General features: G+C 37.7%; 1 protein-coding gene across 5 annotated transcripts in view; it reads right to left on the bottom strand.

Moving 5' to 3' along the window:
- The window catches only part of LOC124160413 (cell division cycle and apoptosis regulator protein 1-like), a 102,087-nt gene that overhangs the window by 19,924 nt on the left and 61,567 nt on the right, over nt 1-20,596 (bottom strand). For all 5 annotated transcript variants that reach the window (XM_046536261.1, XM_046536264.1, XM_046536265.1 and 2 more), the window contains 4 exons: nt 18,353-18,517; nt 16,699-16,959; nt 15,711-15,897; nt 15,519-15,629 (listed from right to left, as the gene is read on the bottom strand). In XM_046536261.1, the coding sequence (XP_046392217.1) occupies nt 15,519-15,629; nt 15,711-15,897; nt 16,699-16,959; nt 18,353-18,517 (724 nt within the window). The remainder of the gene's footprint in view (nt 1-15,518; nt 15,630-15,710; nt 15,898-16,698; nt 16,960-18,352; nt 18,518-20,596) is intronic.

Below are 20,596 nucleotides of genomic sequence, written 5' to 3'. Positions count from 1 at the left end.
TTAATAATCACCTATTAAAACTGGCTAAGGTCGGAAAGTTTTCTTCGCTTGATAAGGTATTAATAAACCTTTTTTAAGCCATGCGCTACCAGACAGGAAGGTACTCAGCTACCCGTTAGCATCCTGCGTCCTATCAGCGCTCAGAGCCTCGATCAAGGTCACCTACCAGGCGGGAGGGGGAACCAGAAATGCGTCGTACGGACTTTTTCCCTTCATTCCTACTTACGCGTCGCGTTTTCGCGCGCTTGAAATTTTTCACTTTTCATTTGATCGCGAAAAATAGATATCGTCATTTAAAAATCTGAAAGCGTGAAATACGTACTCCAGGAGTATTAATCTTTCGATTTAGGCAATAAAAAAATAATAGGAAACCACCCTATTATGACATAATGGATAAACAACTCTGCACATGGTATAAGATGCAGATATTTATTCTCTTAACGACTATCGCACAGAGTTAAGGACAAGGAATCAATGCTTCAACTCTTCGCTGTCCCATGAATTCTCTCTTCCTCGCTTCAACTAGACTGATCACATTACTTAAGCTTAATACATGATTTCATATTAATAATAAGATTCAATTATAATTTAATTTATTTTTCCATGCATACATATTTTTTACAGGTTATTAAATCCATTCAAGTAGGTAAGGAAGCCTGTAAGGCAATAAGCCTAAGCCAATCATTGAAATGCCTCCATTTGCTCCAAAAACTAAGAGGGACCACGCAGTGGAAGACGTAACAGTAGACAAAACTGAGCCAACAGCTCTAAAAACCACATCTTTTTGCTCTTCATTGAGCAGCTCAATGAATGAATTTTAAATTTATGTAGTTCATATAAACAGTGACTTTCTCATTCTCTCTGAAGGGACCACAAAAAATGAGCGCGCTACCCAGGAAACCATGCTAACCAGGGAAGTAAATAATAGCAATCGGTGTCATTTCAATTTGTGGAAAAGTTGTCATGATTACTATTACTTTTGAAAGTTCTCGTAGGATCACCTTCCTGAACTCTTTTCTCATTAAAAATAAAAAAAAATGAGTACCACGTTGCCAAAACAATACCATGTGAATGAAAATCACAATGTTTCATAGTTTTCCCTGAGACAATTACACAAAAATGGCATCATTCTCCCATAATTTGTCACATGTACGTTAAGAAGAGACATTCTATGTTTATGGACAGGAACGAAAAGACAACTGGGAAATTTCTTGAAGCTAATCAATTCTTTGCACCCCAACATCAAATTCACGATGGAATTACCAGAGGGACATTCTTTAAATTTTCTGGACCTTAATATTTCAATCACAAACGGGAAACACAAGTTCACTATTTATCGTAAACCCACGTGCACCGATCAGGTCATCCACTCATCCTCAAAACATTCCATTAATCAAAAATTAGCAGCCTTTCACTGCATGCTGCACAGAGCATTAGCCGTACCATTAGAGCCAACAGCTTTCACGTCAGAAATAATCACAATTAAAAAAATTGCAGTCGCCAACGGTTACGCTGAAAAATTAATCGACGATTTACTGGCAGGCAAAAGGAAAAAAAATGTTAATCAAGGATTTTTACTCCTCAACCACAAATGACAAAGGATTGTGGCGACGCCTGAAGTATGTAGGACAACCCTCTATTAAAATAGGAAAGTTTCTCAAAGAAATGAACATTCATCCGGCTTACTACAATAACAGGAATCTAAAAAGCTTGCTTCCGCCCATCAAAGACTCCATAAACCCAGCCCTCCATAGTGGGGTTTACCAACTAAAATGCAGTGATTGTGGCGCCAAATACGTGGGACAAACGGGGAGGAACCTAGCCATTAGAGGCGAAGAACACAGACGAGACTACATCAAGAAAACGGGACTGTCCCAATTTGCCTCCCACCTCCTTGAAGAAGGACATCAGGCGGATTTCACCCCGGAGTTGCTGCACCGTGTGAAGAAAGGGTCACAAATGGACATCAGGGAGCAACTGGAAATTTTAAGAATAGTTAAAAAGAAAGAGCCCATCACTAATGACCACCTTTTCCCATTCCACTCCCCCCTCCTGAACATCCCAATTTTGCACCCGGAAAATAATCCCCATGACGCTAACCCACGCCGCCTTCCCTAAGTACGTTCCCTTTCCTCCCCCCCCCCCTCCTACGCGAAGTGCAACAATGTAGCGCTCTACAGACATCTCCTCTCCACCCCTTTCCCCTCCCCCCCCTTCCACTCTTTGCCCACCCCTTTTTTTGGTATATAACCCACGGCAACGCTACTTGTACTGCTAGTCCTATGAATATGATACAGTGTATCGAAACTAGTCAGGAAAATAAAGTTCCAAATTGTAGAAACAGCAAAGTTTTTCATTTACAAATCAGTAAGATGGATTTCTACAACGTCAAGGCCTCTAATATTCAGTGCATTAAGAAGTTTAGCTAAGTCATTTCTTTCTCACAGCTTACATGGAGAAAATGACGATAATCCTGAGTATGTCAATTGGTCGTTTTAAAACATCACAAAAACATTTTATTTACCTTAAATCCCTGCAACAGCCTCATAACGTACATACATTCTTCGAATGATACCATATCGATTGTGATATTGATATGACGATTAATAACAACTTAAAGAATTTGTCCAATGTAATTGCTTTCTTTTTCTAGTGCCCAGATCAAGTATTTTTTGCGTTAAGCTTTGCGAGGAGATCCAAAGCATTATCTTCTCTAGCAACACTGGCCAAGTAATGACACATGTACTCCTCCCTTTGAGAAATGCATTTGGATGCATTAGGGTCATAGAAAGAGAGATGTGGGATGAATGAAAGAAGGCCAATGGCTAATAATAATAAAATAACTTATGAATTTGGTGGTTTACACACCTTCAGAAGATATACTAGGAAATGACTTGCATGCTGCTTCATGGCAAATAATTGAGCATACCACCTAGGAGAGCATCATTATTTCAAATGCACTAACCAAATGGTTTTACCTGTATTTTTTTCAGATGGTACCAGAACCGAGAGAAAACGATGTGCTAGGGAGGAACATACTAACCAAATTTCACTGTGCCAGGGTTCCCACTCTACTTGAATAATGAAATTCACGGCTTTTTCCAGGTTTTCACGGTTATTTTTCAGGTTTGCACGGTTTTTTTTCAGGTTTTCTCGGTCTCAATTTCGCTAAATTAACGGTCCGTTAATAAGCCAATAATAAGAAAATCACTGGCCGTATATCAACAGAAAATTAACGTACGCGACAATCGCCGTGAATGTTAACGCCGCGATGAAACGTGATATCTGTTATGACGTGATCTATCGTTTGCAAAATTCAGGGCCGACTAAAGGACCAGCCCAACCGCGCTCTTGTCTGGACGCCGAATACCCTTCGGACCTTCTTCCGTCCGGACACCCGAGGTCCTTTTTTAATTCCTCGCCGTGAGACTGTATTTTGCGCACGTTGTTATTACTGCACAGTAACCAAATTTCCCTCACCCCAATCATTCTTATTTAACGGAAAATATTTTATTTAAATTGTTTATAGAACATAATAAATTGAAAAACAATTTCATACACCGTATTAGCACGAATCTAAGACAAACACGATTCTAAGACTACCCTCCTTTTTTGGAACTCCACTAGGGGAAATATTTTTTTTCCTAATAACGATACGATTATAAAATGAATGCGGAAAAACGATCAATGCTTTATTTTTTTGCTAGGTTGCCTATGTCCCAGGAAATGCAGGATTTTTGCGAGTAATTAAGATATTCATTAAAGGTTTCAAACAATATTTTAGATAATAACAGGAATAGTAGTACTTTATCATGACACATAGGTCATATTGTTGATTCGACCCATATCTCTTTCAAAATTCTGAAGAAAAACGCCACCTCACTAAAAAAATGTTTGCTCTCCACTCGGCATTTACACTGCTATTATGAATTTCAGTCTGATGTAAAAATTCTTATCCATCAAACACCATTTCCAGTACACGTATTCACGAGAGCAATGTGCATGTTGTGCCTAAAACAACAGCATTCGCCGGCGCAGTGACTGGTTGTGAGATGGATCACGAAGGCCAAAAATAGTCTATTACTTGAATTGTTCCTGTCTAATGAATATATTTTTGGTAGCTCACTCTACCCCCACCCCTACCGTCATGTGCTAGCGGACAACCCAAGGTGCTCTGCAATATTCACGCGCATCTAGCCTGGATTCTTTTCTTCATGTTCAATTATTATCACTCCATCTCTCTAAGTTCTCAATGGTTTCTTCGGAGGGGCCATGGTCTGAAGACGAATAAAATTAAACTAGTGAAAATGAAACCTGACTTTATTAAACCCACATGGAAAACACTCGGTGGTTCGAAGTCCAGCCACCCTGGAAAGTAGGGAACCACTCGTAGGAGGTGAAGTTCGGAACTAATGCTATCGCGTATGGGGGTACGCAGAGCATACTGCAGAGGGCGAAGCGTGACTATATGACTGCGCCATGAAATTTTTTACCCTAAAGATACCCATTCTTTTCTAATTAGCGTAGCGCCAGATGAGCAGATGAATTCGGATTTTTAGTAGGGAGAAACAAAAATCCTGAGAAGATATCCCTTCGTCAGTAACTCTGACAAGTGAGACTTATAGTATAGCTCGTAAATTGATAACTGATAACAACCTGATATCATGTTTTCCGAACAAAATGCCGAATTAACTGCCGAGAAGCTCAGTTACGAGGATATCGCGTTTCGCCAAAAATCACCATCATATTTTTCCATCTATTTCCTTGCTTAAAATACGTCGTGTTTGGTCTCGTTTTTTTAAATTACGTGCAAGTTAGTAACATTTCAATCTAATAAAAGCATAATAGCAATTGCTGAATATCATTGTTAGATACTTTTTGGGCTAATAGGTGACTCATGCAGCAGTTGACCTCCAGGAACTGGGAACTTTGAAGTAGTTAGGCTGAAAAAGGTCAGTGGGTGAGAAGAGGGAGGAGCGCGAAACACATTTCTATTGTTCTCGTGTAACTCGATATTTTTTTCGAAGCTAAGGTCTTTGTAATACGATCCCTGCGCGAGCTGGGACCTTTTCTTTATTTTGAAGAAGGGGAAAGCGTCAGAAGGGGGGAGGCGAATGCTGAATGGAGGGGGATAACGGACCTTGGGAAATGGTTCAAACGCAGGGAGTGTAGTGTCCACAGCACATAGCAGGTTGTCAAGGCTAGCGGTCTTCCAATCACAGGATTGAGGGTGTTGAATAAACGTTCAAATTTTTCGACACAAAGGCCATCTATATTTGGTTCCGAAAGTGGTCGCTGCAGCCAGTGGGAAGCCTAATTGGGTGGAAGGGGGACTAAGCAGTGACCTAGGGAGGGGAAACCAAGGCAGTCACGGCGAGTTTACTTGAGGGTGAGGGGGGGAGAAATTCGCGGCGAAGCGGGGTCGCGCCGCTACCCCGGCCACCGTGGCGTGGCAATCGCGTGACGTCAGGATAACAGCCAATCGGCAGCGACTAGCAGACAACAGCAAACCGTTTGTAATCGTTTGAATCTAAACATGCCTTCGTCTCAACCGGTCTCAACGTTGTCATGCTTTTGGATACGACGCGCGGAAAACTCCTGATAGCCCTATCAAATTGCATTCATTTCCTCGGAATGAACATCTGTAAGTACAAAGTGAAAGAATCTTGTAGTATAAGTTGGCCATTAATGCACTGAAAGCCAGTAGGTGAGAACGGCGGTTCCGCTGTATATCCCTGTTCTTCCAATTCACTTTCAAAATTAATGAAACAATCTGTTTTTATGTGACATATCGTACTTAGCGTATAATATTCTTATGTTCTTGGAGTATCTGTGGATTTTTTTCATTAGTGTCATACTATATATGTGCTGTAAATGGTGTTATGACGGGGTGAATGCAAGTGCAAAGGGTGGGGACTTAAGTACTATTAGGTCATTATTTTCTTCCATGCGAGAGACAGTCATTCACTATAAGATAATTTTCCACGGGAGTGCCCTTATATTAGGGAAACTGGCGTGATGAGTAATCCCTTTGAAGATAGTCCTTTCTATTCCTCCAACACTTTGGCGAAGATATCCTATCTTTATTTCAGATTTGCGGGTGAAAAAATGTTCACCATCGATGACCCTCCACATCTCCTGAAGTGCCCACGAAACATGTTCATGGAATATGGCAATAAAGAAGAGGTATAAACATTAGCAAATTCTTCAAAATTGTCAGTATTATGTAAATAACCATAATTAATTATAAATTTTGTTGTAGATGACAGTTGGTGGTGTAGCTATTACAAGGGTTGGAAAATAGACCCACAATGAGGAGACTGTGAATCTGAGTAGAAGACCCACTGGGAATATCGTTCACTTCCCCAAGATATCCTCCTCTGCTCTTAATCCTAGGTGAAGAGAGAAAATGAAAGGGAGCCTTGCCGCCCATGTATTCTGTCGATTACGGTCTTCTCCATTTGGACATTTTTGTTCGGTTAGGTGAGTATGATTTCATATAGATATGAGAAACTGTAAATAGATAAGTTTAGTAAGGGAGACATCCATGTTATTTTTACTGTCTATTGCAGGGTGGATTGATTAAGGTGTGACTGCAGAAATCGTTCAATTCATAAAGCAGTTTTGCAGCTTTCATGGAAGTGCCCAACAGAAGAACTCGAATGGAAATCTTGTGGCCCCTTGCATGATAAATGTCAGCATCTGGAATTTTAGGAAGAAGGTATTGAAAAAGTTGATATATTTGTGATTTGCCAATTCTGTGCAGTCTCTATAGTGGGTATTTCTATATTATGTTTTATTTATCAAATTGCATTTCTCTGGCAATTTGCATTTCTCTGACCAAGCATTAGCCTGTACCTCTCCTGATGTTTTCACAAAGTTGTATGGTATGGTTTTTTGGAAAGTATCTTTCCCTGTTACTCATTTAGTCTGTTTAATTACTCATGCACCAAGATTCAATAGAACACATCAGTCAGATTACACAACATAGCCAACATTCTTAGCACACCTTACAAAATTATTCGGTACATATAATGGCCTGATTTATTTCAACAATCAACGATGGGAATACCATTCAAGATATGTATAAACATACTGTTTTCTGTTTAAGATGAAGGAGATATTATTTCTTTGTATCTTATGAGACATTCTTTTCTCTGTCTTTTAGGGAAGTGTAATGAAACTTTGTCTTAAGGCCTCACCCTTAATGAGCAAGATATGAGAAATATTAGCGAAAACAGTAGTTACAGTTTTTGCTACCAACTTTAATAAAATAACCATTACTTAAAGACAACGAGTACCAAAACCTCTAATTTTTGCATGGCAGTGGTAATACAGCCAACTTTTTGAACAGAGGACAGTAAAGGGCATCATGTTCTTAAAAAATTCATAGCCTAAATGCCTCTTTTTTTGGTCTATAAAAATGGCCATTGTCTTAGACAAGGAACTCCAATGTATTCAATGAGATAGGTAGAGAAAGTATGACTCACTTTTTGCATTTTTCTTTCAATTCTCCAAAATTATTGTTGCTGTGAGAACAATATATTGGTGTCAACAGCATAGGGAATGGATTGGAACCATTTATTTGTAGAAAACTATTTATATGATCATTTATGTCTGAAAGTGATAGGATAGGCACAGGGAAAGAGCTTAATGGAACTCCTTGCTTTAAGCCTGTTCCCAGGCAAATGAAAGTTACTCCATTTCCTGAGGTAATGACAAATTGAATTTGGTCTGACAAGTAGGTTTCAATCAAAATTAGCTATGACACAAAAACCATCAAGTCAAGTTTATTGAGTATCAATTGGTGATCCACAGTGTTAAAAACTTTTGAGAAATCGAAAAATATTGTTGCAACTTCCATTTTATTATCTAGTGCATTGATAATCTGGTTTTCTAAGTGATGGATTTCAGAAGATGAGATTACTGTTTCCTGCCCTTGGTATTTATGGTTAGGAAGTAAATACCTATGTCCTTATTGATGTTGGGGGAATATGAATTATTTAATCAGTATAACTGCATTTATCAAGGGAGATATTATCGTGGGAAGAAATGGATTGCTAGACAAGTGAATCTCATCTATTTGTCAGCATAAATGTGAAAATTATAACTTCATATCTAAAATGAAACTTGCCTAAAGGAGGTAGTAAAGAAATGCTGCCTTCGATTTTTGGTAACCAAAACGGTTGTTCCATAAGAAATGCACAAGGATAAATGTTTTACCACCCTAAGCACTTAAGGTCGCTCACTCAAAAACATTTTTCAAACAAAGGAGTGGATACTGCTTTGGCAAATCTGGACAGCTTTTAATGGAAATTTTGAAGCATGTAGTAGGGCATTTACAATTTTCTGACATTTTCAGACCTTGAGTTTTACATGATATCAATGTGGATTGTATGCCCCTAAAATTGATTAATTTGGAAATTCCTAGTAAGTTTACATGGAGACTACTGTTCATTATTCCAGAGTTAGGATTCTTTTGAATGCGAAAGTGTATTTTTTCCATCCTTAGAAATAAATTAATAAATATTTAAGGCTGGGTAAATTAATCAAATTTCAAAGTAAGACAGAGAGTCGGGTTTTTCTGTAATCAGAAAAATCTTTCCCGTTCCCTCCTCATTGTTTTGTTTGCTTTTATTTAATAGTTCATTCAGACTGTTGAAAAGTTACTGCAGTCAAAAATTTTAAATACACAAGTGTTCCCACTGCTAATTTGCTTTGAGTTGTATTCTCACGTGTAAAGATTTTTTAGATTAATTCATTTAGTCATTCATTTTACATATCAAATGAGGACCATAGAAGCCTAGGGGGACTAGTGCAATTTTTTTATATAATAGCTGATAATTCTTGGTAGTTAATTGCACTTATCTTTCTTGGTTTCTAATATCCTCAATTATACAGTAAAACCTCTTTACATCGTAATGGAGGGGACCAAAAGTTGGGCAATTTGATGTTTGGAGGTAGTTAGGCTGTCTTGGGAGTATCTCCTTGGTATGATAAGTGGAGGTTTTATGAGATAAAGAGGTTCACTACAAAGAGGTTTGCCAATAAATTTACATGTAAAACTGACCGCAGGGGTGGTATGAAGTGTGGAGGTTTATGATGTAAAGAGGTTCACTGCATAGAGGTTTTACTGCATATGTACATAATCCTAACAACAAAACACATTCGAATTTGTAAGGGAGTCTTAAATCATATGACATTATTGACAGTGGTAAGATATTTTCATAATAATATGTTTTGTACCTTGGCTTTACTTCAACTCCAAAAGTCACCTCAATTCAAGTGATATGTAATAACATCCCTTTCACTACAGTAATTTCTCCTGTGTTTAGAAATTTTGATTTGATTACTAATTTTGTGCAATATGGATTAAAAACTGGAATGAGATACCATGGATTAGTAGTGGTTTTCTGTTCATCGTACTCTACACTGTACAGTGCAGTATAATCTCCTAAGTTTGATGTATGATAAGTACATTTGAGAGATTCAGCCATAATAGTGTGTGTGGAAACCAAATTGGAAATAGGAAAGATTCACTTTGTTACTTTTCATTGATACGAATGCACTTTGAGATATGAATGGATAACTGCAGCTGAAATTTTTTCCAACCGGTTACAGTAGGCTATATGCTTTTCGAAACATCCTACCATGTTTGGTAGGCAACTAAAAATCGTCAGTAACAATCCCGATTTGGTTGACAACCGAACATCATCTGTAGCCGACCGGGTTCAGTAGGCTACTGAGAATCATCTGCCTGAGTGAATTCTTCCCATTTCCAATTTGATTTCCACCCTTACCAATATGTCTGAATCCTTCTCATTTAAACTCAACTGATTTGGGCGTTACTTAGTAGAATGATGAAATATTCATGGTGAAACAAAAACCAAGTACTGTTCCAAAAACTTTTTATTTGGTATCAACTATCTTGTATGATGTTGGGCACTATATGGTGGAAGTTCTTAATATTAGTAAAATAAGACATTGCAATATTTCCACTGACTTTTATTATGGCACTAACATTTCGTCATTACAAACAACATTATCAGGTGTTGCTTGATCATACTTGATAACGCTGTTTGTAACGACGGAACACGTAGTGTCATAATAAAACTCAGTGGAAATATTGCAATGTCTTATTTTACTAATGCTATCAACTAGTTTCAACATCATTACCGAGACAATTTGTCTTGATAGCAAATATAAAGTTTGTGAAACAGTATTTGGTTTTCGTTTCAACTTCTAATTTAATTATATTGCATCAAACGTTGGACATTATACTGTAGTACACATTACGGTATATAGCCTGATATTTACAATAAAATTTTATACATTAATTGTTAATATGGAAGCTTATTTGTTAATATAATGACTAGATTTTCAATGTATAAATATTATTTTAATGTGTGTTGGTTGTAACCCATGTTTATTGATTTGAGCTTTCCTAACTTTTTACAATGTTAGTTTAGAATGGTAGAACGTACGAGTGGTACGTGGGAGTTTCGTTCCAATTAATTCTTACAAACTAATCCTTATCCGCTTTACGTGTGAATTTTGTGGACTCCTGCCCTGCCTGTTAAAGAATAATTTCTGTTGTAATAACGATTTTTCATGTACAGACACCAGCTCAAAATAAAGGCTTTTGAAGCGTAATCGGATTTTTTACTTATTTGAAGCAGTAATACCCCTATCCTTATAAGATCCCTACAAAATCCTGTCCCTAAATTCGCGCTGGTTAAAGGAAATAAGAAAAAATAATAAGGAATACGTAAATACAGCAATATATGCAGACGACATTGGCAGTCAATTCCGATTGGCTGTTATCCTGACGTCACGCGATTGCCACGCCACGGTGACCGGGGTAGCGGCTCGACCCCGCTTCGCCGCGAATTTCTCCCCCCCTCACCTACAAGTCTACTCGCCGTGAGGCAGTCGAGGAAAGTAAACAAGCTGATGAGAAGTGGTGTCATATTTCAGGAGGGGGAGAGAAAAGGCCTGCGCTGGGGAAAGATGTTTTTTTCCTTCAGGCAACATTCGTTCCCAAGCTTTTCTGACCCATGCGACGATGCTCGCCACAATGAATAGAAGTACGCTCACTAGGAACGAAGTTGAAAATTTCTGGGAAGGTATTATTACCAAGATTGAGAGATTTTTAAGGTTTTAGGACGAAATTCACGGCTTTTTCCAGGTTTTTTTACGGTAGACGAAATTCACGGCTAATTCACGGTTTTAAGGTTTTCACGGCTGAGTGGGAACCCTGACTGTGCACTGAATGAATGGGGTGCTCACACAAAATTATAACAGTAAATTGTATTAATAGTTATGTATATTATATGTTAGGTATAACTTAAAGCTATTAACACATGCAAAATATGACTTCATAATTCTCTATATTCTTGTTGTTACAAAGCTTAAAATCTTGCAAAAATTACAAATCGCCCCAGTGAATTGCTTTACGCCACATTTTCCACCTTTTCTCTTCCTTAGGTACATTTGCAAATACTTCATTAGGCTTAGATGTGGTTGCGCTTCTATACAAAGGCACAATGCACCATTTGTGCGGCATGATTGATTCCTTTCCACTTCAGTCACTTACCAGGACTTAGATTAGGGCAAATAGTCTACTGGCACCACTGAAACCTATTTTTTACTGGACATTGGTATCACATCCAGCAATGGGTCGTTTGGAATGTAAGATTAATACTATAATATAACTTTCAAAGTGTAATTTCACAAATACGAGGGTAGCTTTTTAAGTGTCAGGAATGAAGAAAACTATAAGAGGTACAATAACACAATTTTTTAAATTGTTTTTTACAGTACTCTCCACGATAGTCAATGCACTTTTGCATTCGATGGAAACAATCTTTATAACATTGATTCCATTCCAAAGTAGGGGTAGTCAAAATGGCTGTTTTGCAGGTATCAACTGCTTCTTAAGACGTCTGGAAGCATCTGAAAAAATTAGAGATGTGCGAATAGTATCCGCGAATACTCGAATACCTCGAATATTAGAAAGTATTCGATATTCGAGGTTTCGAATAGTTATGCGAAAAGTACCGCCTCGAATACCTCGAATACTTTGAATTTCGCGTCATGCACTGTCGCACGCACGTCGTTGGTAGATGACTCGGAAAAATATAGAGAACTATAGTCATTTATTTCTCGCAGCGCCGTTTTACGCAAGTTGACGAATTACATCAAATTCGTGGACTTTAGCGGAGAAAAGAGTTCGACGAGGGGAACCGAAAATGGTCGGGTGAAAAAATCCGAAAATCCCCGATTCCCCCCACTAGGAGAACCTCAGTGCCGTGGGATAGCAACCTTAGGGCATTCCCCACGATCCGCTATCCCCCTCCATTCAGCACTCGCCTCACCCTCTCTGACGCTTTCCTCTTCTCCGAAATCAAACAAAAGGTCCCAGTTCAAGCAGGGATCGCATTACGAAGACCCCTGCTTCGAAAAAAATATCGAGTTACGAGAACAATAAAAACGTGTTTCACGCCCTCCCCCCTTTTCTTACCCACTGACCTTTTTCTGGCTACCTGCTTCGAAGTTCCCCAATTCTGGATGTCAACTGCTGTGTGAGTACCGTGGGATACTTACATTAGCGCATTTCCCAAGATCCGGTATCCCTCTCCATTCAGCACTAGCACCCCCCCCCTCTGAGGCTTTCCTCTTCTTCGAAATAAAAAAAGGTCACAGCTCGCGCAGGGATCATATTACGAAGACCTTAGCTTCGAAAAAATACCAAGTTACACGAGAACAATAGAAACGTGTTTCGGGCCCTCCCTTTTCTCCCCCACTGACCTTTTTTTTTCCTACCAGCTTCGAAGTTCCCCATTTCTGTGGAGGTCAACCGCTGCATGAGTCATCTATTAGCACAAAAGGTGTCTAAGAATGACTTTCGTCAATTGATGTTACACCTTTATTGAATTGAAATATTAGTAATGTGCGCATAATTTCAAAAAGAATAAGACCAAACACGATGTATTTCTGAGTTTATTTAAGCATTTTACGCAAAGAAATAAATGTCAAAATACGACGGAGACTTAGCATTCTGGCGAAACTCGATATGAGCAGCAGAGCTTCTCGGAAGTTGATGCGGTATTTTTTTCCGAAAGCATATATCAAGTTACAATTAATGAGTGGTGCTATAAATCTTTATTGTTACAGTCCCATACAAAGGGATATTTTCTCAGAATATTTGGTTTCTCCCTGATAGCAATTACAATTCATCTTCTTATCTCGTGAGAACTCCCAAAGATGGACTGAAAATAATTGAAGAAAATCCGGTGAAATAGAGCTTGTATTTTGCAAAATGCCTCAGATTGCCAGCTAGCACTTGGCAGCAGAAGTGGGGGTAAAGCGATGTTAGTTGAATTAATGATATGCCCAATTGTTTCCATAAAATTAAAATATTCATTAATCAGCTAAATTCCTGTTCGAATCATTTAAAGGAAATCAAAATTACTCCCCAAAATCTTGTGTTGCCTGCTGCATAGGCAACCGAGTCAAACATTCCAGCATTCATCATTTAGTATTCGAGGTATTCGAAATTCGAGGTATTCGAATATTCGAGCAATGATTTAATATTCGAATTCGATATTCGAATTCGAGAAATCTGCTATTCGACCCATCTCTAGAAAAAATCATTGGGGCTTAAGTCCAGGCTGTATGGAGGATGATGAAGAATTTAGAGGTTTCCCTGTTCTAAAAATGACTTTGTGTCTCGAGCGGTGTGTGAGCTTGCATTGTCATGATGGAACATAAAGCATCGATTTGGGTTATCTTTCCGAAGCTCGGCGATCACTTCTGGCAAACGAATGGTCGTATACCATTGAGTAATAACTGTTCTTTGATTTTCAAGAGCAATCGTTACTACATGCCCTGAATTGGCTACGAACGATGCAACCATTTTCTTGGAAACGCTGCAAGACCGAACAACTTTTGTCGGCTTGAGCTACTTTGGAAGACCCATACTGAAGATTAGCATTTTGATTCAGGTTCGTAGCTTCAGGTCCATGATTCATCACCACTTACGATGTTGTGAACGTGCTTTGATGCTCCTGAGTTGAATCGTTGTAGAGTATTTTCACACCATTTGACTCGAGCTACTTTCCATTCTTCTGTGAGGAGGTGCGGTATCCAGCTGGAAACCAATTTTTTAACACCTAACTCTTCATGTAAGATCTTTTGAATTGAGGTCCCTGAGATGACCAATGATGCTTGAATATGGTATGTAACATGATAATCTCCCATAGTCATGTTACGTACAGCATCCACATTTTCTTGAGTGACGGGGGTTTTTGGTTGCCCTTCACGCGGTTCGTCACTGATGCTAGAGTATCCTCGCTGAAACTCTGCATACCAGCAATAAACGGTTTTCTTTGATGGTGCTTCTTTGCCAAAAATAACAAAAAAAGGCATTCTTGTTGGATGAGGCTTCATTGAAAGTTATAGAAAGTTATGGTGCGGTACTGTTCATGACTTAATAGGGTGGTTTCCTATTATTTTTTTATTGCCTCAATCGAAAGATTATTACTCCTGGAGTACGTATTTCACGCTTTTAGATTTTTAAATAACGATATCTATTTTTCGCAATTAAATGACAAGTGAAAAATTTCAAGCGCGCGAAAACGTGACGGGTAAGTAGGAATGATGGGAAAAAGTCCGTGCGACGCATTTCTGGTTCCCCCTCCCGCCTTGTGAGGTGACCTTGATCGAGGCTCTGAGCGCTGATAGGACGCAGGATGCTAGCAGGTAGCTGAGTACCTTGCTGGCTGGTAGCGCTTGGCTTAAATAAGGATTACTATTACCGTATCAAACGAAGAAAACTTTCCGACCTTAGCCAGTTTAAATAGGTGATTATTAAGACATGTTTCCCTGAGCCCTGTGCCTCATGCATGCATTGGTAACCTCAGACGATGTATAACTCCTATCCTCTCGTGTAGAAACTAGGTCCCTGTGACGTCACGTGGAGTGGAATCGCATGGGCGCCAATCTGGCCTTTTTCAAATGAGGATAAAATTTGACCCTTGCCATTAGTCTAAACCGGTATTTCAAAAACCAAATAATTTGTGTATTATGAATACACTAATGGTGGGTAATGAATCGCAATCAATGCCTTTCGTTTTCTTTGATGAAGGAAACTACCCTATTCCATCTCGCACAGCGCCTTGGGAACTTCGACGCGCCACCGTTTTAAAACTATCAGGCCGATCTTAATTAACCTTTGCATGAGTATGAACCAACTCAAAAAGTTGTTCATGAAGACCATTTATTATTGCTAGGTGATAAGGAATGTTCTATTCCCGACACTAAAAAGGCTACCCTTGTAATATGCAGGTAATAAAATAACTGCTTTTATACCATGATTGTCAGTGTGATGGATAATTTTTTTATTGCATTATCATCCATTTTCAGTGGAATTCCCTTCTGTTCTTTAAATGTTAACTATGTAGATATCCTGGAAATAATAAAATATTATTATTGATAAGACCTTTGGAAGTATTTACCTTCAGCCAGAGGCTTTTCTGACGATTCTTTGACTTCACTGCACTGCATCTGCATTTGTTTCAAAGGTGTCGGAGGTTCATTATGAAACACAGGCAGCAACCGCTTATTTCCTGGAATATGTTTTTATTTTACCAAAGCATAAATATCAAGATCTCATTAATTGCTAACTAAGTCTTATCTTCCATACTCACCAAACGCTAATTCCTCAAGGTTGGCTCCCAAGTCATACTCTTTCAGAGGTAGTTTTTCCCTAAGCTTGGTGACTTCTCTAGCTTCGCCATCTTTACCAGAATTGTCATCCTTCACTTTGGGTTTGTCTGTCAGTTTCCGATAGTTCAATGTATCACGTGTAACAACTTTCTGTACAAGCTTCTTAATCTAAACCAAAGGAAAATGGGCTATACATAACAGCAAATGGAATACTGCAAGCATAAGAGCATGCATCTCAATATATAAACAAATAATGATTTAAAACCATTTGAAACCACAAAAAGTCAGATCGCTGGTTTTGCCATATCATATTCAAAAATATGCTTTTCATGTTTCTACTACTCCATCATTTTCACATCATTATCTTTAAAATTAAAAATTTGTTATGGACTCATAATGATAGAATGATAACAAAAGGTAAAGAAGACATTCCATCACAATTACCTCATATATACCACGTCAATGATTCAGCTGGTTCACTGAAGTAATTTCCAATCTCAAGCTAGATATTTCACCCCATATTCACAAAAAACATACAACACTTGAAGTAGAATATACTTCATGGCCAAAAAGCAAATCAATACTCTTTAGTGATTTTTGCAGGAAAACTTTCTTTTGGCCATTTTAAATAAGCATTTGAATGAACTCTTTATTGGTGTTTTCTATATTTTTGCAACTGTTTCTCTTTATTCATAAAATTTAAAAATAAAATAATTTTCTAACATTTTTAGTTTTTAAATTTTATGTAACTTTCCTCATTTTGCTTCAGTACTTCTAAGGCATGAACATTTATTTGAAATTTTTAACTTTGTGTGTGTTGAACAGGGCAGGGATGGGGAGGAATGGGGCAACTTGGCCACACTCACTCAACATTAAATTGAAGTATACTTACTTACAACATATAAGACTGGTTAGCCAACTATGGATGTGATTAAAATGTAAAAGTTAAGAATTAATGTACGACATTACCTGAGCCCTCGACAGATTTAGGCCAAGGGTGAACAGTATTTCTTCCACATCTTTATCAAAGATGTAGCCGCAGTGTGATTGATCAAAATAAACAAATGAGAGGAGAAGAGCTGGATCTTCGGTGTACATGCGCACCTTCTCCTTCTTACTCTTGTCTCCCTTGCTGTCACTTTTATCACTGCTGCCGCGAGAACTCTCTTTGTACTTTCCTCTTCCCTTACTGTCCTTTTCCTTCTTATCACGGCTATTTTCTTCTTCCTCCTAAAAAAATAATATTTATCCATCGTGTAATTATATAATTGAATGCTATTTGCAAATGATAAATTAAGGGCAGATAGGTCTTCAGGATACCCAACTAATTCCAAATGTATTACTGTTTATACATTCACCATGTTTAAAATTCTAATTTTTAATATTTTTATTTATTAATAATTAATGCTAATTATAATTCAAGTAATTAATTGAATAGAAGCATTTCCGAGATCCAACATTCCGTCTCCATGGAAAATTTTTGTTGGCATGCATAGAGTGAGTCTCAGTTCTTTAGTTAAAAATATGGTATTGATCATCCTCCACCTTCTTTTATAAATATTTTAATGTATTCTTACGTTGACAATTTAACATGATATTACGAAAATCATTCTGATCTTGATGATGCATTTTTTCCGTGGCACTAGACTCACTCACTAAGTAAGAGGAACTTCGTCAACATTTCCTTACATGTAAAGTTTGGAAATATTTTTTCCATATAGTATACGTAACTTCGATATTCATGCACTTTTTTACACCTCGGAAATTGAAATCTACCTTTGGGCCATTTTAAAATCAAAGAATTGGTAAAATTCAATGGAAAAACTATTTTTAACGCAAAGATGTCGTTCTATCTAATAAAAATAAAGGAAGTGCACCAATCCAATATTTTGCCCGTGACAAGATGAAGAAGAGGACGGTTTTGCCTTTTTCCGAGTTTTTTTGTGTGCTCTTCTTCACTCTTTCAACACTACAAGGTAAACGTTTAAACACTTTTTAATGATGCACAAAGGTTAAGAAAACACTTAGCTGGCCAGATGATGATACGCTGTATCGAAACCGGTCGCAATATATTTTATTTTGTGAAACAGCTAAGTGTTTTCTTAACCTTTGTGCATCATGAAGGAGTTTCACCATGTTACGCCAACCACCATCGCACTTTTTAATGATTTAATAATGAAGTATGATAAACGAGGAGTAAAACGCAATATTACTCAACCCTATGGAGCTTCGGCAGAATTTCATACAAAGTTCAGCTTTCTACCTTTTTTGTACCGATAATAGTAACTTTGTGCAATGCAACTGTTAAGTGTGGCATAGCACAGCGAGCTGATGCATCTTACCAATCCCAGACCATCCCAGATACGTGATCAAGTTGCTACATCTTGTGCGACACGCCATTACAAATGAGTGCTTCCCTGACCAATTGTAAAACCGAGTTTCCACTGTATTACTATATGAATCAGATTGTCTTGATTGAAAACTTTTCCTGAAAGTATACATTGTAAGCTAGAACAATCCTGCACTAAGTACATGGTCTTTGATTAGTTTAAAATTAATTTTTATCACCACTACTCATCAACCAAATTTAAAAAAAAGTGAGACATTGTGCATGGCAACTAACCTCCTCGTCTTCCTCTTCTTCGTCCTCTTCTTCTTTCTCCACACTTTTCTCCTTTTCTTCCTGCTTGTCCTCATTTCTTTTGGCATCGTCCTTCTTATCATCATCTTTCCTCTCCTCTCTTTCGTCTTTCTTCTCATCTCTCTTCTCCTTTTCTTTCCTTTTCTCCTAAAAAATATTAGACAAATTGAAAACTGAATCACTACAAATCCACTGGAATTTTTAAGATTGATTTCAGCAATAAATATTTATCCCAAAATATGAGAAGAGACAACAACATAGGTGATCTTTTCTAAAGGTGACAGATGTATAAGACACACAAAAAAACAAAAATTAGATCCATCACATCAATATTGGAATTTATACAAAATTATTAATAAAATCATACAAATTAGACAAATTGCCCGAGAATTCTCTCTGTTGAGCAGATTGAATAGGCTATTAAAGCTCAAGGGCTAATAACATACGTACTCAATTCTTAAAGTCAAACAAATTGATGACTAATGTTAGGAATTCTACAGTAATACATGCATTTTTTCCTCTTTTCTCCAGTGAATTGATGCCATTGGAATGAAATCCCATCACATAGGCATAGCCAGATTCAGTAGATTCAAATATGTACAGTCACTTACGAAAGTTTTAGGACTAAGTTTGTGGTGCCACTTCTGCTTCTCGAGAAATTTCAGTTTGCCTTACCCTTTTTGCTTTCCTTGGACACTCACCGAAAATATTTCGTTTGCCCACGAAGATAAATTCACTCAGAGGAAGTTTATATGTACTATCATATTAATGATTGTTTCGATTAATGTAGGATTTAATGATTACTCCGTCTGCATTTACTGCGTACTAGCCCCGGTTTTCACTGTTGGTTAGTATTGTCTGTATTATCATACAGCAGACTCCCGATTATCCGGGTGCGGCTTATCCCTGTTATGATTCATCCGTGCACGAGTTCACACTCCTTTGATGTTTTCCACAATCTTTTAAAAAAAATGAAATTGGGCGCAAAAGCTGCAGGACATTTGCATTTTAATGCCAGCCTACACCGGTCTCATTATTTCCATCAGAATTCCTGTCAAAATATAGAATTATTTTATTTACTTGCTGACAAGGAATGTTTCAAGTGTACTTGGACGTCTGATCCGGCATTGCAGACGACGATCAGCAGCGGGGGAAAAAAACTCTAGGGTAATTTTCGAAGATTTTTGAATTGTATACAAATCATACTCGACGAAAAATGTTATCTACAATCGTTACATGTATATTTCATATCGTAAACGTGCAATTGTTGCCCTGGACTCGCATAAGGTTGAATACGGCCCGAGGGAGATTAAAAAAATGGTATTCAAGAAGTTTGCTAATGGTAGTCTGCATAGTAAAATACAGCATTTTTATTTTATTAATATCGCTTGAAATTTAAATTTATACTGTGATCTAATGAAATTAGTAAAAGTTATCATCATGTCTCTCACATTATATAACAACTTATGAAATGAATATCGACTATCATATGGTGATAAGCTTTCAGATTATAGTTACCATTATTTATTATTCAAAAATATTTAACTAAACTTAATTAAATAGAACACATTGTAATTCCACATATGAAAAGTATTTTTTTTTAATACTACTATTTGTATATTGGAATGTATTGGCATGAGATAACACCACAAATAGCATTGATTATGGATTAATATCACAACATAAATCCGATTGTCGGAGCAGAGCGACGACAATGGAGCCGGAGTATAACGGAGCATAGGACTCCGGGTGCCTGTTTTCAGGTTACAGCAGAAATAATATGCAGAACAAAATGGTAAGTTTCTTTTGAAGGCCACAATTCTGACTATTCATTGCAGCATCATGCACACAACAAGCGTAATTGCACTGATTGAATCACTGTGCACAACTCAAATAAATGCCTACCTTGCCACAGGCACACAATCTTTGTGGACCCTAGCAATTAGTTTAGCCAGTGTAGATTTGTGTGAGAAGTCTCGAGACTCCAATAGGGCAGATAGAATTACCGTATATCTCCGAATATAGTCCCCCCCCCAATTTTGAGACCTCAGTTTTGGGAAAAATTTTCAAATGTAAAGGAAGGCAATTTTTCTGTGGTTAGCAAGTTAAGATTCTAGATTCGATAAAAACTATTATTTTCTGTGAAGATTAAGAACAAATCTGTTCACATATTTTCCATCACAACAAAATAACTATACCTAAAACATGTTGTGATCCATTGCATGT

The sequence above is a fragment of the Ischnura elegans genome, chromosome 6, assembly GCF_921293095.1.
Source record: "Ischnura elegans chromosome 6, ioIscEleg1.1, whole genome shotgun sequence".
Classification (NCBI taxonomy): Eukaryota; Metazoa; Arthropoda; class Insecta; order Odonata; family Coenagrionidae; genus Ischnura; species Ischnura elegans.
The sequence above is the reverse complement of the archived record's forward strand: the minus strand, read 5'-3'. Positions and strand labels throughout refer to the sequence as shown.